Genomic DNA, 26,504 nt, shown 5'->3' on the forward strand with positions numbered 1-26,504 from the left:
CGCAAGATAAAAAAAAAAAAAACATTACTGTAGAATCAAAGGAGAGCAGGGAACAGAGCTTGGAAGATAGGAACCGGGGTGCTTTGGAGGGCTAGTTTACGGAGGCCCCCACAAAAGTCACATTCAGTATGAGTGGGGCATCCTCACAGACAGCTCTTGGCTTTTAGTTTCTTTAAGGTCTGTTGATCCAGGTTTCACAGGACTGAAAACATTCCTGGATACACATTATGTTTGTTCTGTGGAAGCACTCTGGCTTCTTTCTTCCAGTCTTCCTCTTAGAAACCCTGCTTGATGCCCCAAGCAAGGTAGGAAGAAAGAGAAGTTCTCAGATAATAGAAGATGTTTTGGGACTGCAGAAACTGGCTCACCCCTGTCTTCCTCGCCTCCTCGCTAGATGAAAGGCAGGATAATGGGGGCAGTAGGTGGGAACAATACTTCGGTGAGTTACAAGGGTTAGCAGGAGTGAAGTAACAATGGAAGGTGAGTTCTTCTCCTGAAAAGCCAAGCCTGCCTCAGAGGTGGGGCTGCTTTTGCCGAGTGTGAGAGAGGGTGTTTCCCCCATCTCTGGGGAGGACCAGAAGAACAAGTCCCTACCAAAGTTCCCATCACTGAATTTGGATCTCGGTTTTGCTGCCCACTTCCTCCCGGCAGCCGTCCCCCTCCAGATGCTGTGTGTCCGTGCTCCCTAGCATGGTAGAGCCACACCCCAGCTTCCTTGGCCCTCCCTTGACGTGCTCCGTTCCCCTGTTTTGGCCTCCTTTGCTTTGAGACTTTCAACTCTGCTGTGGGAATAGGTACCAGTTGGATAACCATCTGGTTAGTCTCATTCATCTAAGGTGTGACTTACTGACAAAGGTGGGTAGGAGTGGAGAGGCGTTCACCAAAACTATTTACATTAAAAAAATGTACCTTTTACCTAAGTGGAATTTCAGGCTTTGTAGTGATAAAAATTCTGCAGAAAGGACTTTTTTGTATTCTTTCAGTTAGTACAACTGACCGTTAGATCAGCTGAAGCAGAAAAGAAGGTAAAGAGGTGTTGTTTTGTTTTGTTTTGTTTTTTGTCTCTAGGCCTTTCCCTTCACCTTCTGTGGGGAAGGGTCAGGCACTTTGGCTCTGATTTCTCCATTTTTGTGCAAGTTATTCACTGAATATATATTATATACCAGAAGTATGGGGTTCTGAAATGCAAAGGTAAGTAAGATGTGGTCCTTGCTCTCAAAGAAACCATATCTTGGGAGGCAGAGGGCAGGGGATAAGACACAAATAATTACAAAATAGGATGATTCTAATAATACAGATTTATGTACAGCATATGAAGCACCAAGGAAGAGAAGCCAATCCCCTTAGGATAGAGGGAGATGCCACTTATAAAAAAATGAGTGGGGGGAGAATTTCAAGGTGGAGGGACGAGTGGGTATACAGGAGGTGTAAATATGCATGACCTATTTGAAGAACTGAAACGTTTGGTTTGGCTGGGGCATAAAGTTTGTATGAGTGATTTCCAAGAGATAAGATTGGAAATCAGTTGGGGAAGGGCCTTTAATACCATGCTAAGGAATTTGGACTTGGTCCCATAGTCAGGGGGTGGACCAACAAAGGTTGCTGCGCAGGGGATGAACATGATCCTAATTTTAAGAACGATAACATTGTTGTCCGTGTACTAGATGGATCACAGGGAAACCGGAGGCAGGGAGAGGAGATAGGAGGATTTGCAAGAGTCTGGGGGAAGGGGAAGAGACGATGAGAGCTTCAAGAAAGTAGCAGTGGGGTGGAAAGAATGGGAAGATAGAAGATAGAAATGGTTGCATTTGATTATTGCTTAGTTTTGGGGTGAGGAAGGAGAAGGAGGGAGTGTCAAATGGCAGAAGGTTTCCAGTTTTGGACTTTGAGACGTGCCATTAGCTGATGTGGGAATGCAAAGGAGGAGCAGGTCTTGTGGGAAAGATAATGAGCTCAGGATAGGGAGGATTAGGGGTGAAGCGCCTGTCAACATCCAGGTACAGATACTTCAAGGGCAGTTTCAGTGTGGGTCTGGGATTCAGAAACTGTGGCTAGGTTTGGAAGTTATTGGCAAAAGAGCAGTCATGAAACTGGATGAGATTTCATAGAATCCGTAGAGATGAGGACCAAGGATAAAGCCTTGAGAAACTGTAATATTTAAGGAGAAACAGAAGAGGTTGAAAGGTAACACTCAAAAAGGAGAGAACTAGAACACAGAAGTTTCAAGAAAGCCAAGGGAGAGGAGAATTTCAAGAAGGTGGAGTGGTCAACAACATGGAGGATTTCAGTAGTTCAGAGATGTCAAGTAGGATTAGGACTGCAAAGTCTCTTTTCAATTTGGCTGTTTGGGATTCTGAAGAGACCATATAAGTACTGGGAAGTGAGTTCTCTCAAAGTTCCTAACTAAAATACATACATATTCTCAGTCTTTATAGTTTGTTTGTTTGTTTATTTTTGAGACAGAGAGAGACAGAGCATGAACAGGGGAGGGTCAGAGAGAGGGAGACACAGAATCCGAAACAGGCTCCAGGCTCTGAGCTGTCAGCACAGAGCCCAACACAGGGCTCAAACTCACGGACCGTGAGATCATGACCTGAGCTGAAGTCGGCCGCTTAACCGACTGAGCCACCCAAGCGCCCCTATAGTTTGTTGATTATATAACATGACCCTGTGCTCAAATTAAAGGAAAATGTTAATTTCCTTTACAACAGAAATTAAGAGAAGAATTGAGGAGAGTGCACAAAGCCAGGTAGCATCCATATTGGGGTGATTGTTGAAGCCATGAGAACAACTGAGTTTTTTAAGGGAGAGAAGAGCAAAAGGTTAAGGCTGAATGGTGAGGAAACCCCAGGAAATCACAGCATGGATTGAAGCACAAATGATTCACCTGGTGGAGTTTCTAGAACCTCCCAAAGGTTTTTCCATGTCTTGAGTTTGAAAATCTCCAGGGAAAATGAGGGCTAGAACAATGTCCATGATATTGCCACAAGATCCTTAGAGATCTGAAAGCAAGGATTTCCTGGACAATTCAGGGCCCAGAGCCAGACTGCCCGTCATTACTGAAGAAAAGGTAGAGATGGAACAAAGCCATCTGTGTCTTGTATTGCTGCAGCATCCCGAGTGGGCATAGAAGACAAAAGAGTGGTGAGGGAGGAAGCGAGGGTGGACTGAAGATTATTGGGTGTGGAATGCACTTGAAAACAGGAGCAAGTAGAATTTTGTAACTCTTTAGGGCTTCTTGGAAAGCAAGAAAAGGAGAACGCTCAGGGAACCAAGAAGTGAAGTAGCACTTAGGTATCTGGAAGGAACGAGTAGTCAGAAATAATAGTGATCGAGGGCACCTGGGTGGCTCAGTTGGTTAAGCGTCTGATTTGACTCTTGATTTCAGCTCAGGTCATGATCTCATGGTTCATGAGGTCAAGCCTCGTGTCAGGCTCTTTGACGTCAGTGCGGAGCCTGCTTGGGATCCTCTCTCTGTCCCTCTCTCTCTCTGCCCCTCCCTGTGTGCGCTCTCTCACGTGTGCTCTCTCTCTCTCTCTCTCAAAATAAACTTTTTTAAAAAAGGAAATAATAGCGATCCTGTTGAATCACTGTATTGTACACCTGAAACTCATAGAACATTGTATGTTAACTCTACTAGAATTAAAATAAAACACTTAATGAAAGAAAGAAAGAATAGTGATCCAAGAAGGGGGTGCCTGGGTGGCTCAGTCGGCTGTGTCCAACTTCAGCTCAGGTCATGATCTCACGGTTTGTGAGTTCGAGCCCCACGTTGGGCTCTGTGCTGACAGGTCAGAGCCTGGAGCCTGCTTCGGATTCTGTGTCTCCCTCGCTTTCTGTCCTTTCCCCTTTCCCTGCTCATGCTCTGTCTCTCTCTCTCTCAAAAATAAACATTAAAAAAATTAAAAAAAGAAATAGTGATCCAAGAAACAGGGCAGCCTCATTGGTATAGGAAATGACCTGTTGGATGATTAATTTAAACCTCATCACCAAGAACTTTTAAAGAACAGATCTGTGGTATCATTAAAAACATGACAGAAAAAATTCTATGTTTTGGAAGAGTCACTGTGGCAAATGTGCACGGAGCCTGGAAGGTATCATTCTCCTTTGTACTTTTAAAATGATAAGGCTTCATTCTTATGTACAGTGAACCAAGGGGTTGCCCTTTGATACTTGAAAGAGGTAGTCACAGCTGTAAATATGGATGTGACAGCGAAGTATCCCCATGAACTTGGGAGAAAAGGGAATATAGTTGCCTTCCTAACTGAACTAATAAAACCAAAATATATATTTCCCAGGGCCAACAATTGGGTTAAGAGTGTGGTCAGCAGGAAATATAAAAGGGGGATTCAAAGAAGGTTCTTTTGGCCTCAACTTAGGGAGAGCAGTGCTGAATTTGGGCACACAGTCAATACAGCCACTATAGGGGAGTTGCCTAATGAGTAGCAGAGATATCTTACCTGGCCTCAGTGAGATCCAGAGGAAATGTCCCTCAAGTCTTCTATTAACTTCTTGAGCTCTGAGCTTACGCAGCAATTTCCTAATTCCTGTTTCACCCTGTCAAGTATACCTATAGCAGGAAAGTGAGTGTTCTGAAAGAGGCCTTGAACACCTGGAAAGGCATGTTGCTTATTGTTGCCTAATTGTCTGGCATTCTAATCTGTACATTAGTATTGTGCGAATTCAGTTGTCGTAAGTCTTCATGAAATTCCACGTTACCTCTGACTATACTGGTGAAGTCCAGTTTCTGGACATGAAAGGCTGAAAGGAACAGATTCTGGACGACGGTAAGCTTTCCGTAGTTCTAATTTATATTTTTAAGGAAGCTCTTTGATAATCAGTCTTGCGGGTGGCCTCTGTCTGCCTCATTATGTATTCCTGAACCCTCCACTAGTGGTTTTAGGAATAATAGCAGGAAACATTACTTTCAACAGTTGGTAAAATAACATGGAGCTTGTATCCACTCAAGAATTTATGATGAAAAATAGAAAAAGGCTTAGGAAATGTGTAGATTAGAGATGATAGACACAAAATATTCTTGCTGCCGCTCTTCTGTCCTATAGCCATGGCAGACATTACTAATCGAAAACAACACTCCTTCCTGCTGAACCTGCACTGGCTTTGGAACTCTTATTAATGACCTTAATCCAAGAAGCCACAATCAGTCACCTAGATTAGATCCATGTGAGCTGAAACTCTGCCCTTTCTAGTTTAGATGAGCTCTTCAGCATTCTGGTCATCAAATTCCAGAATTCACCTGGAAAGGATCTAAGAGGTGGCTTAGTTTTTGAGTTTGACGTCATGGGGGAAAGCTAATATGTTCTCTGACCAGAAGTCTCTAGATACTCTGATGGAAATAATACCAGACTAGATAGATGGACAGGAATTATCAGAATGGAATTATCTAGACCACTGTCACATTCACCATCAAGGTGTCAACCAGGACAGAATTTGTGAGGGACCTTAGATGTTTTTCCCAGAGTTCAAGTCCTCACTTTGCCTCTTTTTTTTTTTTTTTTTCCAACGTTTATTTATTTTTGGGACAGAGAGAGACACAGCATGAACGGGGGAGGGGCAGAGAGAGAGGGAGACACAGAATCGGAAACAGGCTCCAGGCTCTGAGCCATCAGCCCAGAGCCCGACGCGGGGCTCGAACCCGCGGACCGCGAGATCGCGACCTGGCTGAAGTCGGACGCTTAACCGACTGCACCACCCAGGCGCCCCCTCACTTTGCCTCTTACTGGGTGTGTGACGAGTTACTTAACATCTCTGGGCCTTAGCGTCCTCATCTGAGAAATAACATACAATTTGCAAGTTTGAGACTGCCAATGTAGATGACATGTGCAAAGTGTCTTGCAAATGGTAGGTACTCAAAAATGTTAGTTTCCTTCTTGCTTCTCTTGTTAATGATACTCAACACCAAGCAGAACTCCCTTAATCAAAGATCTCCCATCTCTACTCAAATGTTTCTAGTGAAGTGTAGCTCATTATCTCACCGGGCATTCCATTTCTGAGCTGCCCTAACTACTAAAAACTCTCTCATTATGTTGACCTGAAGTCTGCCACAGAGAATATAGCTTGCCCTCTGCCAACATAGAGCTTACCTTTGGAGTCTCTTGGATATTTGAAGAGTGTTACTCTACCCTCCTAAATCTTTTATTTTCTAAGCTGAGTCGTCACCGTTCATTCAATTGCTCCTTGAAGGACATGGTTTTCATTTCCATTATCATCTAGGTTGCCATTACTTGAATCACTTCTAAATCTGTAGGACTGATCAAACTTCTTCTGTTTTTTTTTTTGGTGTCTAGTGTTAGTTAAAGGATTATTTTTTTAAGGAATGCATGCTGTGTTTTATTCCATTGCATCAGTCTCCAGCATAATAGTGCTTCCAGAGATAGAATCCAGCACAGAATTTCTTGTTTACCTATTAAATATAGAAATTATTTAAATTTAGTAATTAGTCATTAGTAATATAACACCCTCACCTCCCCCTGTCCCCCACCTGGGTTTCAAGATGGCTCAGGTATTGAGCATATTTGTACATATTTGTACAACATATTTGTAATGGAAACTTGTTTCACTTACATTTTGGGTTCACCCTCTTGGGTGTGGGGCCAAGGTTTGTCACTTTAGACATTTCTGATTATGGTGTTGATTAGCTAGTTGGCTCCTAAGCTATAATTATCTTCCTCCTTCAGTTAAAATCACAATTCGGTATTACAACATGAGCTATTGCAAAACCTAATAATACGCATTAGATTTTTATTTCACTCGAAGCAGAATTTCCCTGACAATTCATATTTTTTCTTCTGGGTTGTTCAATTGTTAGGTGTTGCTGTTATAGCACTCCTGACTGGGACATCCTTCCTAACAAAAATTGATCAGTGGGCACTTTGCAGTATTGTTGACTTTGTTTTCCTATGGCCTCACTTCTGTAATATAGTGATTAAAATACACTGTATTATTATTCCCAGCTTAAAGAATTTTGAGTGACTCATAAACTAGAGCCATACTTGTGTGACAGCATAATTGATGCCAAAATGAAAAATTCAGTCAACATATTTTTTATTTTAAACTGTGCCAAATGATGGGCTTGGCTAATAGTTTTCATTGGATTTCAGCCAGTCTTTTCCCCTGAATTTTTCGACATCTTGACAATGTATAAACTGAATGTGATGTTTCATTTTATTTTATTTTATTTTATTTTATTTTATTTTATTTTATTTTATTTTCCTTTTTAAAGTTTATTTATTTTGAGAGAGAGCACGAGTTGGGGAGGGCAGTGAGAGAGGGAGAAAGAGAGAATCCTAAGCAGGCTCCATGCTGTCAGTGCAGAGCCTGATGTGGGGCTCAAACTCACAAACCATGAGATCATAACCGGAGCCGAAACCAAGAGTTGGACACTTAACCAACTGAGCCACCCAGGCGCCCCCTGAATGCGATGTTTCTAAACATCACTTCAACCAACATGTATTTGGTATACCTACATTCTGTGAGATGCTATATTAAGTGCTGGGAATGTATTTCTGGATGGCCAATAATACACGACCCTGCCTTTGAACAGGAATCAGACAGGCAAACTCATCTTCTATAAACAAAGCTCAGACCACCACGGTCAAAGAATATAGGGTTCTCAGAAGAAGGTCACTTAATCTTGTGGGAAAGCATTCCAAGAAAGCATTCCATGTTCTTTGGTTCTGTTCTGCCTACCCACTTCCATTTAACACCATACATTGAGATTTTATATGTCCATCAAGTCTCTGCCCAAATGCTTTTTGTGCTGTAAGAGTGGCCCTGGTCCTCGTGCTCCAGCCCAATGTATTCTCTTCCTCCACCAAACTTCTGTAGCACCTCATCTGCATTTTCTTTCTGGTCTAGGCAGGTGTCTTTATACCTCAAGGTAATGTTATTTGCATATATGTCTATGTTTGCTCACAGCTACTTCTGTAATGCCCAGTAAATATTTGATTGAGGGAAAAAATCTACTTTAGATAAAGCACCTTGATTAATGAAGGAGGAACACATTCTGTTTTGGTCTAGACTGCCGGGAGTATTAAGGTTTTAGTCTCAGTTTTTTCATGGAAAGCTAATCTGTCTTCCATAATTGCTTTAAGTTAACTCAGTTTTGTATCCGTAGTGAATTGATTGCCTGTTTATAAAGCACACTCTACTGATGAATAAGAAGTCTGAGGCTACTTCTGTAAGTGAATTTTAATGGACACAGTTTTGTTTTGTTTTGTTTTGTTTCTACTTATAAAGACTTCATAGAAACCGAGGTACTCTATTTTGTGAAAACAGCTCCTGGGACTCTTAAGATATATGGGAAAAAGTCCTCAGGTTAATTTCGTTAAAAAAAAAAAAAGCATCATTAATTAAAGGACTGCTTTATTGAAACTGAAGATCACTTTCTACTGAGTCATTAGATACTGTCTGTTGAGCAATATGATTGATATAAATAGGCCTTGTGAAATTACCAAGTGAGAATTTGTGCATTTTAGATAAAAAAGTTACGTTTCCACAAAGTGTCAAGTATCTTAAAGGTTCTCTGGAAATATTAATTTAATTCAACAAAATTCTCAGTAAAATGCAAACAACATTTTAATGGTGTTTTAGTCCCTGATATCATAATTATTTAAGTAAGATTTAAGGAGTAAGTGAAATTCATTTCCATGTGACTTACACATTTAAAAAAAAAATAAAGCAACCAAAATGAATAGATTTAAATTAAATCTATTCAAAGCATCCTATTATGTATGTATGTATGTATAATTAATATACAGTGTTCTCTTAGTTTCAGGTATACAATATAATGATTCAACAATTCTGTACATTTCTCAGTGCTCATCAAGATAATCCTCTTTATCTATTTCACCCATTATCCTATCCATCTCCCCTCTGGGAACCACTAGATTGTTCTCTGTATTTGAGTCTGTTTTTTTTGTTTGTTTCCTTTTTCTTTGTTTGCTTGTTTGTTTCTTAAATTCCAAATATGGGTGAAATCGTACAGTATTTGTTTTTCTCTGGCAGACTTATTTCATTTAGCATTATGCCCTCTACCCTCTGCGTCCATCCTAGAGGGGATGTTGCAGATTGCAAGATTCTTTTTTTATGGCTGACTAATATTCCATCACACACACACACACACACACACACACACACACATACACACCACATCTTTGTGCATTCATCTGTTGATGGACACTGGATTGCTTCTGTATCCTGGCTATTGTAAATAATCCTGCAGAGCATCCTTTTAATGCCTCCTATGTGATGGACTCTGCTTAGCTGCTGTACATTGATAAATTTGGGTCTGTTTAGTCTGCCTTTCCAAAGATAAGTGCTGGAGAATTTTAGAGTTAATAAATAGAGTAAAATACGTTGAATGTTTCAATAAAGTAATAGAAGAAATATATCAACCCTTTTCAATATTCATGCAACGAATGTTTATTGAGTACCTCTTATGTGGTAGCCCTATGCTAAGCCCTGGGGATATGACAATAATGTTGTTTCAGCTTTAATTGAGTAGTTTGGCACTGTACACAATTCCATTCACACAGATTCAGCAAATACTGATTTTTCTCCTACACAGTGGGCTGTTTTATGTAGTGGGCTGGACACCAGGGCTATAGTGGAAGGCAAAACAATAGAGACCTTAGAGACTTTACAGTGGGAGAAGCAGGCATTAATTCAGTAGTTGTCGAAATTAATACATAAGAAGACTACAGTATACTATGAGAGTATGTAATGGGAGAACCTGATGTGATTGGTGGGGGGAGGGGGAGGGGAGAGACTAATCAAGATTTTTCAGAGGTGACCTCTGAATTCAAACCTGACAGGTGAGTAGGAGTTAGCCAGGCTGAAATGGAGAGGAAGCACATTCTAGGCAAAGAGGGAGAGCCTGTGGGAAGGAGCAGGGTGTAGAAAAGCTAAACTAGGCCAGTAAGGGAGGTGAAGTGTAAAGGAAAGGCAGGGGGAGGCACACAATTTGAGAGAAGAGAAAGGGGGCCAGGCCAGACCTTGCTGGATTTTGGTCTTTATTCCAAGGACTATAGGAAGCCTAAGGGGTGTTAAGCAACAGGGTGATAAGGTGAGGTTTGTGTTTCCAAAACAGTCCCTCCCTAGCCGTGGCGGGGTGAACAGTGGAAGGAGGTGGAAGCAAGTGGAAGCTGTATGGTTTTTAGGCGAGGGGGCGATGGGCAGTGGCCTGGACGGGGTGGTGGTGGTGGTGGGGATGCAGGAAAGAAACTAGATCATAGATATTTAGGAGTAAAATGTCTGATTCAGCTAGGATGTGCTCAGAATATTTGTTTAATGAATAAATAAACCGGTGGACTCAGGAGACACGGAGCTCAACCTAGTTAAGAAGTTACAACAGAAGGGGTTTTACACCAACACTGATGGAATAACTTCTCTTGGCTTGTTTAGGCAAAGTACATTTTGATGCAAATGTATAAATTCATTAAAATGACCCTTATTTAGTGATTCTTTTGTCTCAACCAAACATAAATGACCCACACGCATTCTGAACAGAGAAGTGACGATATAAAACGTTTGGGTGTATGTTTATGTAGCAAGTGTTTTATGGTGCATATCATGTGTTTTTGGAACTTAGTTGTATGTGACTAGGTTTCCCGGATGCCAGACCTTTGGAAAATGCAGCCAAACAACCTCCATCTGGACAAATCGGGAGAGAATTGTGTAATCTGTCCCTTTAGCTTTGTGTCGGGGGAATTACAGTATTATATTGTCCTTTATCTCATCAGCGATGATTTCCTCTGTCATGCAGCTTTTCACTGTGTACCCCGGAGGTGACAGATGATGATGATAATGATGACTAAAATGTTCATTGGGCTCCCCTCCCTGCTGAGACCTTCCTTCCCCTAGAGCAGTTCTCATCTTCCCACTGGTTAGCACTCAGTTCCTGCTCCTTCCAGCCCTACAAGCTGTCAAAACACCTTCCTGAGTCCCATAGGGGAAGGAGGTCTACCACTGAAGACTCCTCTGGGGACTGAACCAGCTTCTCCCACCTTTCTCCCCGCCCTCCTCGGATGACTTTTCCTCACCCCCAGCCTCTGACCAGTGAGACCGGGGAAACTAGACTTCATTGTTCTGCTTTATCTGTAGCACTACTGATAATGAATCCTCTGTTAGTCTGGATCTAATTCTGTAGTCTTGGTTCCAGGATTATCTCTTGATTGGATGCTGATTGTATGTGTTTGTTTGTTTTTTAAAAAACCATGATGAAAATTTACCTTATTATTTATCAGCCTACTCAGTTACTTATTAGATAAGATAGGGAAGTTTAACAGTAAACTTACCCTGTCCTTCCAGAATCGGCACATGAAGTTGTATAAAATGGGTGCCCAGTGAAAACATCTTAAAGTACCTTGGAGGTACTTTTATATAACGAAAAATGTAATGTAAAATGTAATTAAATATTTAAAAGTATCCTAATTAAAAAAAATATGCTGTGGTGCCTGGCTGGCTCAGTCAGTAGACTGTGCAACTCTTGATCTCGAGGTTGTGACTTAGAGCTTCATGTTGGGTGTAAAGATTACTTAAAAATACAGTCTTAAAAAAAATGCCCTGAAAATACCTTTTGAACAGTATGAGTTGCCCCTCTTAAAAACTTCAAAAACTCCTAAAAATGAATGAAGACGTAACATATCTTCCAAAAGGAATTGATGAAGCCTCCTCACACTTTTGTTAAATAATCAAATTTACTGTGTCTGGAGAAAGGACACTTGCCAATGAAAAATGACAACAACTTGTCTTATTCTATTTGCACCAATGCAACAAAGGAGAATAATGTATGAAACTATCATGTATTTATCTTCATGTATTTACATCCATAAAAGCTTGTTTCTTTTTTTTTAATTAATTAATTAATTAATTATGTGCATACACATAAGTGGGGGAGGGGCAGAGAGTGAGGGAGGGAGAGAATCCCAAGCAGTCTCTGCCCTTTTAGGTGGAGACTGATGTGGTGCTTGATCTCGTGAACTGTGAGATCATGGCTTGAGCTGAAATCAAGAATCGATGCTTAGCTGACTAGGCCACCCAGGTGCCCCCATAGCTGGTTATTTTCAGTAGAATATGTATAGACTTACATATAGTTGGTGCTGAATAAATACTGGATGAATGAATGAATACACAAATAAATGAATATGTGGTGTCTCACATACATAAATGTACCAGTTGATCATTGTTTAAAAAATGAAAAATTATACTTCAACCGGTTAAAAAAAAAAGTTGTATTTGCAGCTCTGTTCATTTGAAATATAAAACTGCAGCTCTAATGACTTTTTTTTAAAAAAATCCCATGGTATTGACAAATAAATGAAATATTCCAAAATGGATATATTTTTCTCAGCAGAAACTTCTTGTATATATATAACTTTAGGATGCACGTTCCAAGCTGACAACTGAAATGTATATAATCTGACCAGCCAGGTTCAGCCAGGGAAGCAGCATAGGATGAAGAGTCAGTTAGGACATTAATATTTTTCAGTTTGATTTTGAGTTTATGATACTAATGTTAAATGTTATTTAAATCTTAGATCCAGTCCCAGAACTTAAACATTCACTAGCCTATAAAAAGTCACTTTCTCAGCTATGTGAATAAATTTTCAGTTGATGTTTGAGTATGTTTTTAAAAGCTTGAGTAGTTCAGATTGTCTCTCTAGTTGTCTAAACTCTGAATAATTACTAGCTTTCTTCTTTATGCCTTAAGACAACTTGCCTCCTTACTGGTGGACTTTCTGGAAATTAATGCCATTTGTTATTTAAATAAGAATGTTTTCATTTATTAAGTTGATAGTTTGCCTTTTTTTTCTTTTCTTTATCTCTTTTTTATGTTTTATTTATTTACTAAAAAAATGTTTTTAAGTTTATTTATTTTGAGAGGGAGAGAGAGAGAGCACAAGTGGGGGAGGGTCAGAGAGAAGTAGAGACAGAACCCCAAGCAGGTTCTGCAACCTAACTGCAGAGCCTGATGCAGGACTTGAACTCACGAACTGTGAGACCATGACCTGAGCTGAGATCAAGAGTTGGGTGCTTAACCAGCTGCACCACCCGTGTGCCCCTCTCTCTTTTTTGAAAAGTAAACTTTCTAGTATCAAACATACCTCAAGGGGCTTGAAAAGCAGTGTTAGTTTTTTAAAAGTTCAGTTCCTGAGATTCCAGTAGGTGGCACTCTTACAAAGCCTAAAAGAATTGACTACTTTGGCAACCCAGGGTTGTTTTCTAGATGGTTCCCTTCTACGGTGACCTACTTGCAAACCTATTTGTTCTGGATAACTAAAAGTTATTGTTTTCCCTAATTATCAGAGTTATACATGCTCTTTGTTAAGCATTTTAAGAAATGTACATAAGAAAAAATATAATTGTCTTCTGAGTCCTTGGTAATTTCTAGAAGATAACCACTGTAACAATATGCATATATACATACAATATACTAATATACATTAGTATATACAATACTTTCCAGATCTTTCTGTAGCCTATACATACAACAAAAGGATATAAAAAGTAAACATTTTAATTGGCGAAGTTTTAGATTTTAAAATGATCATGAACAATATGCTTGTCTTTTGTTGTCAGATCTTGTACTTGGGTTTTGTCTTGTAAGCTATTTTCCCTTTATTTTCCTTAAAGACAGACCTCTCACTTCTGCAATTCATTAATTGCTGAGTCCAAAAGGTCCTTTTACATCTGTGTTGAATTAGGGCTTGTGGTCTTGTGAATGAGGGCTGGAATCTTGTGATAAGGATGCTGTGCTAATTGCACTTCTTAGCAGTGAGAATGGGGCAGAGTGAACTTAAATAATAAACCTAATGCACCCTTTGCCAACTGAAGACTGTAGAATATTCTGAAATATTACCAGAATAGGACTGCTATTTTGGACTTGATGACTATTCCATGAGATCCTAGCCATTGGCGCTTATGTGGGCAATTTTGTGATATCACTGATTTTTTTTTTTTTTCAGTAGCTTCTCCCCGCCCCCCCGCCGCCCCCAATATAACTTTAAGTCCAGCTGACTTCCCCCAGAGTGAATAATCCAAGAGACCCAGCCAGAATTGAAATGCTTTTTGTGGCCTAGCCTTGGAAATCACACACGATCACTTCTTCAGTAGGTCTACTCTATTCATTGTTGGAGGGGACTGTATACAGGGACAGGAGTACCAGGAGGTGGGAATCATTGGGGCCATCTTGGAGGCTACTGCAAGAAGCAATCAATGCATAGAAGATTACTTTATTCTTTTAATGAGGTGTAATTGACACACAGTATTTACTCATTTCAAATACACAACATAATGATTCAATATTTGTGTATATTGTGAAATGACCACCACAGTAAGTCTATAGATAGCTATTTTAAAGCCACAGGATTAGTTAAGATCACCCAGGGAATGAGTGTAGAGAGAGAGGACAGAAAGACGTGGCCAGCATTCAGAGGTCACAAAGAAGGATCTGAGAAAAAAATGGCAAGTGAGGTATTGTCCATGGGAGCCCAGAGGAGAAAATGCTTTGAAAGGAAAGGAGGGCTGAAAAAGTAAGATGGTAGCTAGGAACAGCCCACTGGGTTTATCCTTGTGCAAAACTCCTTTCTCCTTTGAGTCTCACACAGTGCAGATGTAGTTATAAGGAAAACAGATGTTATTTGAAAGAGTAGTACTATTTGCAGCCACTGTTGTGTACCAGAAAAGGGATATCATCTATTACTTGGAGGCTGTGGACCTTGTTCAGGAAAAGACTTTGATCATTTCTTTGGGTCTAAAAGGTAAAGTTCTCCCAGGATATGTTGTGGTGGGTGAGGGCTAGGCCGAGAGTGGAATTGCTATGCATAATATGGAGATAAATGGAGCACTGGAAACCACTAGCAAATATTAAAAGGAGTGTGACTTCAGAAAGCTGCATGCTGAAGCAGGTCAGCTATAATGGCATAATAACCTTCCGTGGGTTTTTGCACTCAGGGCTAGAATTCCTCCAGGCTTGCGTGACTCCTGCCTCTCCCTTCTGCTCCCCATGACACTCCTTGTTCATCAGTTCCCCTGGTTGCTGTGCCCCATATGGGTTCCATACACTAAATAATAATAGAGTGCATGTATTGAGTACTTGTTAGGTGCCAGGGACTGCTTCTAGTGTTTTATGTATGTTACCTCATTTCATCTCCACAAAACCCACCCACTTCAATGATGGATGGGGAAACTAAGGCACACAGGGATTAGGTTACTTACTATGAAGTGGCAGAGCTGGGATTTGAACCCAGTCTGGCTTCAGAGCCCAGGCTCTTAATCATTAAGTCCTGCTCTTATTTCCCTTTTAGGGTTTCGAATTTGGCAACCCAGATTGAACCCCCATCTACTCAGGCTTAAACTTTGGCCACCTGCTGCCACAACCCAGAACATGACACCTGTTATTGACTCATGGGTCTGATCCACCCCAATGAAAACCCCACCCTCGGCCTCAATGGCGCCAGATAGGAGAAGGGACGTCAAAGCAATGTTTGTTTACACCCTCATGTTCTTTCACATGTGTTTCCTCTGTTTCCTTTTCCCCTTCTCTGCCTGGTTGATTTCTGTATGAAGCAATTAGTTGCCCCCTGACAAACTGTTCACTTCTTCGTCCATGTGTCCTTTGAACTTCTATCTGCCTTATCTCTCTGTATCACCATTTCTGGTAGAGGTGTATCTCTGCCCTCGATTGTGAGCTCATCCAGGCAAAGATCTTATCATATTCACCTTTGAGTCTCCAGTCTTGTACACTGTAAGGGTTCCGTAAGTGTTTCATGACTGAATGAAAGAAGGTCCTAGAAAAAGAATAGGACAACTGTTCTCCCCCATCATGGGTAATGTAATTTTGCTGTAACCTTGATTGGCTGATGTAAAAAGGACAGAACTTCTACACTTGATCTTAGCCAAAAGGCCGAGAAGCGATAAAAGGACAGAACTTCTAAAAGAATCTTTTTTTTTAAAGTGCATTTATTTTGAGAGAAAGAGAACACGCATGTGGGTGCATGTGAATGGGGCAGGGGCAGAAAGCGAGAATCCCAGGCTGGCGCTGCACCAAGAATCTGTATGTATGTATGTATGTATGTATTTAGAGTGAGAGCACAAGTAGGGGAGGGGCCAAGAGAGGCAGAGGGAGAATCCCAAGCAGGCTCTGCACTGTCAGCACAGAGCCCGATATGGGGCTCGAACCCACCAACTGTGAGCTCATGATCTGAGCTGAAGTCGGATGCTTAACTGACTGAGCCACCCAGGCACCTCTCTAAAAGAATCTTCTTAACTTAATCTCCAACCTTGCCATCTTCATCTCAGTGTTTATCTACTTTACTATTAGTATTTTACAAACCTCTCTCTATGCTCTTGACATTATTGTTGGAATAGAGAAGGTACACATTTCACGTTATTACCATTCATCTTTTATTTATTAAAACCATACTACTTGATCAGAATCCTGTGATTAAAACATGTTCCTGGTCACCAGAAGAAAGTTTATTAAAAGACTACTGCAGGTCCAGAAAGATGTAAGGCAATTTTGGTTTGTTATAAAGACCAACGTGGCCATAGTGATTTGTAATTGAAGAGCAAAAAGGACTCATAGTGAATAGGGAATCCAAGGAAAATGAAACAGACAAAAGTAGAATTGAACTAATATAATATCTTACTCTGAAAGGGATAATTTCTGCTTGTAAATTTACTGTTCCTAAGGAATCAATCTTGGGGAAGATCTTATGAAATTTTATATTAGTTCTTCCTGAACTTGAGATGAGACCACTTCACCATTCACCACTTCCTGCACAATTGTCTTGATTTTCCGGGATTTGGTTGGATCTAAAGATAAAAATAGAATGAAGGAGGCGAAAGTTAGTGTTTCACATATTCATCCAAAATTGATTGTTGTTTGACTTAAGCTTTAAGTGAGATAGTGGCAGATGCAATCCATTAAATTTAAACTTGTGAAAGTGACTTTTGCATTCTAAAACAATGCATGTTATTCAGTGAAAATGAAATGTATTCTGTATTGTCTTATGCACAAATGAAAATACTTTTCTTTTTAAACATTTAAAAAGTGGTTATGATGCTCATAATACCTCTTTGTAGAGTAGATTTTTCCCTTCCTGGGCTTGCCAAAAGTTTTATATAGTACAGACTGTGTATTTTTCTGCAGGAATGCATAAATATTTTTCCTTGGCTCAGAAATGCAAATATACTTTAAATTATTAATATTATTAATTATTAATAATAATATTAATATTAATTAATTGATAATAATTATTAATATTATTAACGGCAATATTTAATGAGATCTTATAGTTTTAGTCATTAATAAGTGTGATTCTGACTTTAAGTGATTCTTAGGGAATTTGCATACCTTTAGAGGAATCGATCGACTGTGTTTGAGATTTGGAGTCTGTCACATATAAACTTTCATCAAAACCGTCGCTGTAAAGAAAACAAGGGAGATGGTATCACATGATGCTTTCTGGGAGGAGGAGAAATAAAGAGTTTGCTGTTTAAGCTAAAAATGTGCATAAAACTAGTTTTCTAAATTTCTTGATGAACAATGATTGAATGTTGCACCCTGAGAGGAATCACTTAGTGCGTGGACATTTATTTTCAAACCGTGCCTAAAATGGGCTCTCAAAGTGAAGCAACCTGGCAGTTAATGGAAGATCTGCTCTCAGAAGTCAGATTTCCTGATTTACGGCCCCGGGCTCTTCCCACTATTCCAGGCTGCTGCTCCCTTTTGGAAAGTTCGCTGCAGTTGGTTGTGAGGTGACTCAGGTGGCTGTTATTTGATGTGTCATTCTTAGCATTGGGGCATTGATACCAGGTCTCTAATGGGTGACTTTTCTAGTGCTCCTTTGCAGTATGCCTCTTGTCTGTGGTGCCATTATTCATCCCAGCATTTTATAAAATTCAAGATAGCGGGTGACAGCACTTTGCAAAGTGTAGGACATTTACCAAATCCAAGGCATGTCATTAGGAGATGTGGTTAATTTCCATCAACCAGAGAACCCTGCCTTCTGTTGCCCAGAGCGCAGCAGGTGGCCGCTGTTGGTCAGCCACTAAACTCATTTCCAACCCATTTCAACCTGTGTATTCACCCTTGGGCCTCGCCGTCCAGCAGGCGGCGGTAGGTCTCGATCTCCAGCTCCAGGCGGGCCTTGGCGTTCAGCAGCCGCTGGTGGTCGGCGTTCTGGCGCTCGGCGTCGGCGCGCACCTGGAGCAGCTGCTCCTCCAGGCTGCCGATGAGCTGCTGCACCTGCGACAGCTGGCCGCAGTAGTCGCCCTCCACTTCCGCCAGCGAGTCCTCCAGGGATTTCTTCTGCACGGTGGGAGGGAAATGGCACAGACAGAACGGTGGAGGGGACTGAAGTGAGGAAGGCGGCCCGCCGGTGGCCTTCCTAATGTGGATGGCACGTTTTCTTTGGAAGTCATGAAAAGATACTGAGCGGGCGCGCCCTACCGTGGCCAGCTGGGACTGGAGCTCGATCTCCAGGTTTTGAACTGCGCGCCTCAGGTCGGTGACCTCGCTCTTGCTGGACTGAAGCTGCTCCGTGTTGATGCTGATCTCCTTCCTTAGCTCCCCGCTCTGCCGAGGCAAACAGGGGTGAAGGGACGTGAGCGGGCGCTGTTCCCGCGCCTCTTTCCTGCAAATGGGTCAAAGCCTTTTGTTTCTGTTCGTGGTACCTTTTCAACGAACCAGGCCTCCGCGTCCTTACGATTCTGCTCAGCGATGGCTTCGTACTGCGCCCTCATGTCGTTGAGGAGCCTGGTGAGGTCCAGCCCCGGAGCAGCGTCCATTTCCACGCTGACCTGCCCCGGGCCGCCTGCCAGGAAGGTTTGGAGCTCCTGGGCACAGAGAGTGAGAAAAAGAGGGGCACAGAGGCCCGTTGTGACTTTCGTGGGTCTCTTCCAACACAAAAGACACTAAACGTTTTATTTCATAACCGTGTTGCTGTACTGACATAATACAAAAATTAAACTTTTTTTAACCTAAAAATTCGTATTTTTCTTCTACTTTAAAAGAACTTAAGACATTTTCTTGGGTCCCTAAACTTATCATAGGCCCTAGGGGCTGTGCCTACCATAGAAAATGGATGAGTTGGCCCTGCCTCTTGGGGTTCCAGGGCCTTTACCAAGAAGAAGGGAGGGCCTGGTGGGAAAGGTATAGTGGGGTTTCAACCACAGCTGCCAGACGGGGGCTGCAGAGAGTACAAGGGTTGCGCACTGTACCACAGTCATTGATTTCCAGTAGAAAGTTATTTAGAAACCCATTGCCAGGGTCATGATTAATGTCTGTTTTATACACCAGCTTTTGATATAGTGGCACACCAGAGTCCCATGGGAGTTTTACACTGGGCATAACCTGTTTCTCTAACATATAAAACATTATGTATTGTTTGTAGACTTTTGTTTTTGAACTTGAAAAGTACTATATATTTTTTTAAAAATCACTAAATCAGGACAATTAACATTCTGATTGTTCTTACCTAGTGATGCAAATGACAACATCAGAAAGCACCTCTAATCCATTAAACCTTCACTGAAACCACCACCAATCCCACCACCATACATACACACATTCAGAAATTCAAAGCAACGGGCCAATTTAACAAGGACATGATATATCATCCATATTGGGTCTAACTGTAGGTTTGTAAATTTGAAATTGTAATTTGTGAATTCGGGAGAAAAAAAGCAGCTTAGAAAGCTGCCTTTTCAGCTGACCTCTTCATGATTCTTCTTCAGGTAGGCCAGCTCCTCCTTGAGGTTCTCGATCTGCATCTCCAGGTCGGCCCTGGCCAGGGTCAGCTCGTCCAGCACCCTGCGCAGGCCGTTGGTGTCGGCCTCCACACTCACCCGCAGGGCCAGCTCGTTCTCATACCTGAAAACCAAGTGCAAAACAGTTCCTGGAGTCCACACACCCATTTGAATAAGGCCCCTGCCATCATTTCAGGGCTGTCTTGTGCCCCTTGTGATTATTTAAAAGTGGCAGCATCGTGACGTATGACATATGATGCTCTTTTTCCTTTTTAAGATTTTCCCTTCCTTTTTTTCATGGTAATTTACTGCTCAGTTGGAGAGAAGTGAAAAAATTGTGAGGTGAGACTTTTCTGCCAGCAATGGCCCTCAGTAGCACTGTGTCCCAGGGAACAGTTTCCCCTTTGGCTGGCCACCCCGGCTATAGACAGTAGTAGCCCCTCTCCAGGTGGGGTTTCTGATGGCATCCTAAAAGCGGTTGAAAATAAAATAATAGTCTTTTTGCTTAACTTTTATTCATGATTTAATTTAAAACACTGCTACTTCCTTAATAGCTTTTACCAAGACTTCAGAGGTTCACGATCATCAGCACTGCCACATCCTGTGTGGGGATTTTGTGGAGCAGGATGAGCATTAGTGTTTCTTCCTCAGGTCTGGGAGGGTGGAGTACGGGAAAGGAGGAGGGAATATCAAAATAGGTGTGTGGTTAATATTTTAGTGGTATGTGTCATCCGGAAAAAGACAATTTCACTTAACTTCTGGGCAAAAACATTATGAATTCATTTTGATGCATGGGAGATCGAGGTTTGGGACATCGGTGGTAATATCATATCCGTGTTATGAGCCAACAGCAAATTACCAGCACGGTGATCATAGCCCTAGGCTAAAGCACCTTATAATTAAGGATGTGTGAGGTGAATTGTGTCTGAATCTGATTACTTCCTAGAATGCCCAATGTGCATTTACCAAAACAACAAATGAGCAGAGCACGTGAACTGCAGAGGGGTAGAATGTTTGCCATCAACGTAGGCAGGAAAATAGGGACTAAGAAGAAATAATGAGACCTGTCAATTCTCATCAGTCTTTCTTTTGTTCTACTCACTTCATTCTGAAGTCTTCGGCAGCCAGTCTCGCGTTGTCAATCTGCAGGATGAGCTGGGCATTTCCAATGGTGGCAGAAATGATCTGGCCAAAGAGGGGGAGACACACAAAATGAGGATGGAAAATACTAGTATTATGCAGGTATCTTTTTGACAGAAAATTTTTAGGTGATGTTAACATGCGATTTCATTACGAGTTTAAGGCAATTTAACTTTTTAAAAGAAAACATTTATAACATTTTATTTAAAAATCAAGAAACATGTTTTTGCAGAAAAGGTAGCAGAAGTACAATCACTTTATAATAAATGATAAAATGAAACTAAATATCCTGAGTTGAGAAATTGCTCCTAATACAGTCAAATTGAAAAACCTTAAGTTTTACATGTCTTATCACTGTAAAATATTGTAATAGTAAAAAAGAAACATCAAAAGGAATTCCCAAAGCCCCTTCAAAAACCATATTGTTACCTTATTCCTGAGGTCTTCGATCAATGGATAATATTTACTGTAATCACTCTGCGACCCGGGGTCTCCAGTCCCAGATCCTCGTGTTTCATACCATTCTCGAATTTTGTTTTCTAGCTCAGTATTAGCCTCTTCTAGAGCTCGAACCTTATCCAGGTAGGAGGCCAATCTGTCATTAAGATTTTGCATGGTTTCCTTTTCTGATCCAGAAAGAAGGCCTCCATCATTGCCAGAGAGAATGCCTCCAGGGCCACCTCCGGGGCTTCCTCCAAATCCAATTCCCAGGCCTCCAAAGCCACCTCCCAGGCCTCCAAAGCCACTTCCTAGGCTTCCAAAGCCACCTCCCAGGGCTCCAGAACCACCTCCCAGGGCTCCCCCATAAGCACTGCCCAGTCCTCCTGCAAAGGAAATTCCAGAGCCACCACCAAAGCCAGAACTAGAACCAAACATGGAAGCAGAAGAAAAGCCTCCCCCATAGCTGTCTCCAAAGCCAAAGGTGCTCCCCCCGTAGCCACTTCCAACGATGGAAGCGGACGTGCCCCTGGCTCTGCCCGATGTCCCACTCTGGGAAGATGGCCGCCGGGAGAGCCCAGAGGTGCGCACTGAGAGGGACATGGTGCTGCTGGAGAGATCCGCAGCCCGGGGAAGGGGGCTACAACCTGAGAGAAAGCAGTGTCAGCAAGGCAGAAAGGTTGGCCTTTTATAGGTCATGAAATGGGTGTTACAGTTGAAAAGTTCACTCTCCTCATTCAAAATATTGTGCTTCCCCCTTTTTTGACCAGCTCAACAAATGCATGATTTATGCATACTGAAAACTTATCGGTATAGAACTAATTGAATAATTGTGCCCATTATATATTTGTTATACAAAAAAGAAATCTGGGTGGAGTAGAGATAGGTTGTCAGAAGGAATTTTTCTCTTCCAACATATTCTATTGCTTGTATTCTCAGCGCTGCCCGGTGTCTTAGGCACAGTGGGAAGGCAATGAGTGATTGTCAAATGGATAAACTGATTGTATGTCGTCCTCAGCCTTGAGCTTCTTAAAGTTCTTCACTCATATTTCTGACTTGTTTCCTTTGGAAAAATAAGTGTAAACCATGCAGTCATGATCTAGTCTATCTCCTAGTGGAATATAGATTCAGAAGCAGTTGTGAAACGCACTGGTGAGAGGTGGGGGAATAAATGCATTTTCCAGATTCATACAGGAATTTGAATTCTCAAGGATTTTTTTCTTAATTTTTTTAATGTTTAATTTCTGAGAGAGAGCAAGGAGCAGAGAGAGGGAGATGCAGAATCTGAAGCAGGCTCCAGGCTCTCAGCTGTCAGCACAGAGCCCCATGTGGGACTTGAACTCATGAACAGTGAGATCATGACCCGAGCTGAAGCTGGACACTTAACCAACTGAGCCACCCAGGTGCCCTTGAATTCTCAAGGATTTTAAATCATCAGATTAGAATTAGGATGTCGCATCGTTTCTTTTTTTCTGATTCAGAAAGGGGACCTTTTGAACATTGAAAAATACTATGTTTTGAGTAGAATATTATAGTATTCTCAACAGCTTTCCCTTTACATAAGAATTACCTTGTTAGTAAACTCTATGAAATCAGGAGCCTGATTTCACTGTCTGATTGTTCACTGCTCTACCCCCAGCATTGCTAATGTATCAAAATACAACTGATTTTTTGTGTATTAAAGTTATATTAGTGCTCGCACCCTCAATCCCTGCCCCCTGCCCCTCCAAATATCCAGAAAATATTGACTCTAGCTTCCTGGGAAGTGAGGCTCTTTTTTTTTTTTTTTTTTTTTTTGCATTTATTTATTTTTGAGAGACCGAGTGAGACAAAGTGAGAGTGGGGGAGGGGCAGAGAGAGAGCGAGACACAGTATCAGAAGCAGGCTCCAGGCTCTGAGCTGTCAGCACAGAGCCCGACGCAGGGCTCGAACCCACAGACCGTGAGATCATGACCCGAGCCGAAGTCGGACGCTCAACCGACTGAGCCATCCAGGCGCCCCGAAGTGAGGCTCTTTAAGTCTATGAATAGTCTTTTTTTTTTTTTTTTTTTAATTTTTAATGTTTATTTTTGAGAGAGAGAGACAGAGCATGAGCAGGGGAGGGGCAGGCGGAGAGAGAGGAAGACACAGAATCCGAAGCAGGCTCCAGGCTCTGAGCTGTCGGCACAGAGCCCAATGCGGGGCTCAAGCCCACAAAATGCAAGATTATGACCTGAGCAGAGGACGGCCGCTTAACCCACTGAGCTCTTGAGCTGGAGCCAGCAGTGCCCATTGGTGATACGGGGGCAAATGCAGAGGGTTTACCCCTGAAGCCCATGTCAGACCTCCATGGGGAATACTCACTGTCAATTCTGGCAAATGGAAGGACTGTGTGACCCTTGTTTTCGCTTTCCCAGGGACAGGAATGATGAACCCAGGGTGAAATCCAGTTACAACTTCCTTTTACCTTATGATGGGAGGGACACATGTGAAGAGATGTATTTTCCCCCCTCCTATACACATCACAAAGAGCAAGCCGGTGGGATTTCCAAATAAAGGGGTTTTAAGCAAGACATTTGCAGAAACTACATATTCTTACAATAAATATAGAAAAGATGCAGTGATCAAATGCAGACTCTGCTTGATGAGAGAGGCCATAATCCATTGGTTTCATTTCTTGAGAAAATGGAAACGTGTTAAATGGAAATAACCAGGGGCCTCAGCCTCCTATGGAGATTGTTACCAAAGTTTCCTTTAATCTGTATTACAAGCACTTTGAATGAGATTGTCTTTGTTTGAATTGTTGATAGTGATAGTGGGCTTACTATGTTCTAGACAGTGGGCCAGGTAAACTGCAGACGTTATTTTTAACCTTTGTGGCAACCTCTTCAGTTGGATACTTTTGTCCCATTTTACAAGGGAGCAATCTGAGGGTCACGACGTCAAGTGACTTATTCAAGGCCACAGAGCCAGGAGGTGGCAAAGACAGGATTCAGGTTGCAGTGCGTTTTATAGACAACATAACCCTGCTTCTTATGGTGAAAACAGAAAAGACAGAGGGTCACTCAGAGCCGCCAGCCATGAGACTGGGTTTCTGCCCTGCACATCAACCAGGAGCTTTCACTCTTTTTTTTTTCAAAAAAGCTTTCTCCTTGAATTTCATTTCTCATTGTACAGGCTGAGACCGAAAGAATGACACCACACATGAAATCCTGCAAACGCGTGGGCAAATGTAGTTTTAGTTATACTTTTGACATGTAACTGCATTGTCAGAGATCGTATAAAGTACTAGTTCAACTTGCACTTCCTGCACAGGAGCTTGATGTTATGGTCATTAATTTTTGCTTACAAGCAGCTCCCCCCCAACCTGCCCTACCAAGGGTGGGTGAGTCCATTGTGATTGCCATAGAAGTGAAAACAGGCTATTACTTGCTTACAGACTGGAGGGAATGTGCCAGATGCAGACTTGTAACTTAGTGATATCATCACGTGATATGGGAATATGATTAACTTGAATTCTTGAACTTGGAGCCGGTTTTGTGCTGACATGTATACTTTCCACCTCTAATGCCTATATGTAAATTTAAAATAATTGTGCTCAAGTATCTATACTTGCCTTTTCTGGGAAGCGAATCTTAGAAGTGAGCCTAGGGGAGAGAAAACAAATGTTTGAAGGGAAATTAAAAAATAAAAAGCACTAGCTAATACTTGAAGTTGGAATTGTTATTTGAGACTGTCCCCAAGTCAGTAAGGGTGAGAGCACGAGGTGTCCACTGGTCCTGTTTTGATTTTATGTCATTCCATGTCATTCTTTCTAGATGTTATAAGGCTCTTAGTAGGTGTAATCCCCCAAGTCCATCCTAGCTTCCCCTCTGGGGTTTCTCTCGCAGTGTGATGGGACCACTTCGGCACTGATGGTTTCGTATGAAGTCATGAAATTCCAATGCGTGATAAAGAGACCCATATTTAGGGACTACAGATCTTCTCTGGATCTGTATGCCTGTCAGAAATAGGGTCATGCTGTTCCGTGTCCTAGCTGGTATAAGAAGTATAGATACGGAGATTAACACTTCACCTTCACACAGTAACTACTGGAAGAAACAGAGGTAGAGCCATCTGGTTCCACATGTATGTAGGGTTTCACTGCTTTCTTTGAAAGATTGTTTGGAAGAAACTAGAGATTGACCCAAAGGCAAGGATTAGTTTTCATTTTTATGGTAGGAAATTCAGTTAATAGTAATCCTAACTTTTGAACAAAGTATCATTATTGCCTAGGGCCGTAGGCAATAATTGTCATACTGATGATGGCCATGCCTAGTGAATTTCAATCCCCACCTCCTGTAGGGTTTTTACTAATCAGACGCAGTTTCAGTATTTGCATGTCAAAGTTACAGACTATTTTGGAATGTGTTTTGGTAGGAGAAAAAGAATTCACTGTTGTGTAATTAATTGCTTAGAAGGGTATCATGACTTCAGACAATCCTGAGGTTCAGTCTTGCTCCATGACTTGGTAACTGTAACTTTGGGAGACTTATTTCATATCTTCATATATAATCCTCATTCATAAAATGGGGATAATAGAATAAGGCCAACCCATATGAAATTGCTATTTTTTAAAGGTAAAAAATGATCACGTATTGGCAAGATCATATGATTCAACTTAATAACTTCTACTTCATGGGGTCAGTGTGAGGATTAAATGAGAAATGCATATAAAATGCCATGCATACTGCTTAGCTCATAGTAAGTGCTCAATAAATGGTAGGTACTATTATCTGTAAGCAAATCACATTATTATTTTCAATATAATCACACTCAAAATCCTGTTTACTTACAAACTTATGTATCAAAATTTAAATCCAAGCTATTCATTTACTAGAATATGACGAGAGAGGGCAAAATGATTTTTCCTGTAAACATTTGCAAGGCGGTTACTGCTTACTGAAATGCAAAATGGGTGAGAATACAGTGTGTATCTTTTTGGGTCTGACTTCCCTCAGCATAGTGTTTTCAAGGTTCATCTCTTCGCACTGTGTATAAGTTGCCAAATAATATTCTGTTGTGGGACCTACTGCGTTTTGTTTATCCATCGATCAGTTGATGGACATTTGAGTTGTTTCTACTTTGGGCTTATGGATAATGCTGTTACCAACATTTCTGTACAAAAGAAC

The 26,504-nt window shown here is 41.4% G+C and overlaps 1 protein-coding gene and 1 long non-coding RNA gene across 5 annotated transcripts in view; one reads left to right on the forward strand and one right to left on the reverse strand.

The window, feature by feature from the left end:
• LOC123603661 overlaps positions 1-26,504 on the forward strand; it is a 148,875-nt gene that overhangs the window by 22,241 nt on the left and 100,130 nt on the right. The gene's annotated exons all lie outside the window — the stretch shown is intronic.
• KRT12 (keratin 12) lies at positions 16,714-22,033 on the reverse strand. The gene is made up of 8 exons (XM_045488780.1): positions 21,346-22,033; positions 20,879-20,961; positions 19,744-19,900; positions 18,703-18,864; positions 18,479-18,604; positions 18,117-18,337; positions 17,381-17,451; positions 16,714-16,839 (listed from the first exon to the last, which is right to left on the reverse strand). Exons 1-8 carry the CDS (start codon positions 21,955-21,957, stop codon positions 16,748-16,750), a joined length of 1,524 nt encoding a protein of 507 aa, XP_045344736.1. The 5' UTR covers positions 21,958-22,033; the 3' UTR covers positions 16,714-16,747.

This window comes from Leopardus geoffroyi, chromosome E1 (genome assembly GCF_018350155.1).
Source record: "Leopardus geoffroyi isolate Oge1 chromosome E1, O.geoffroyi_Oge1_pat1.0, whole genome shotgun sequence".
Lineage (NCBI taxonomy): Eukaryota > Metazoa > Chordata > Mammalia > Carnivora > Felidae > Leopardus > Leopardus geoffroyi.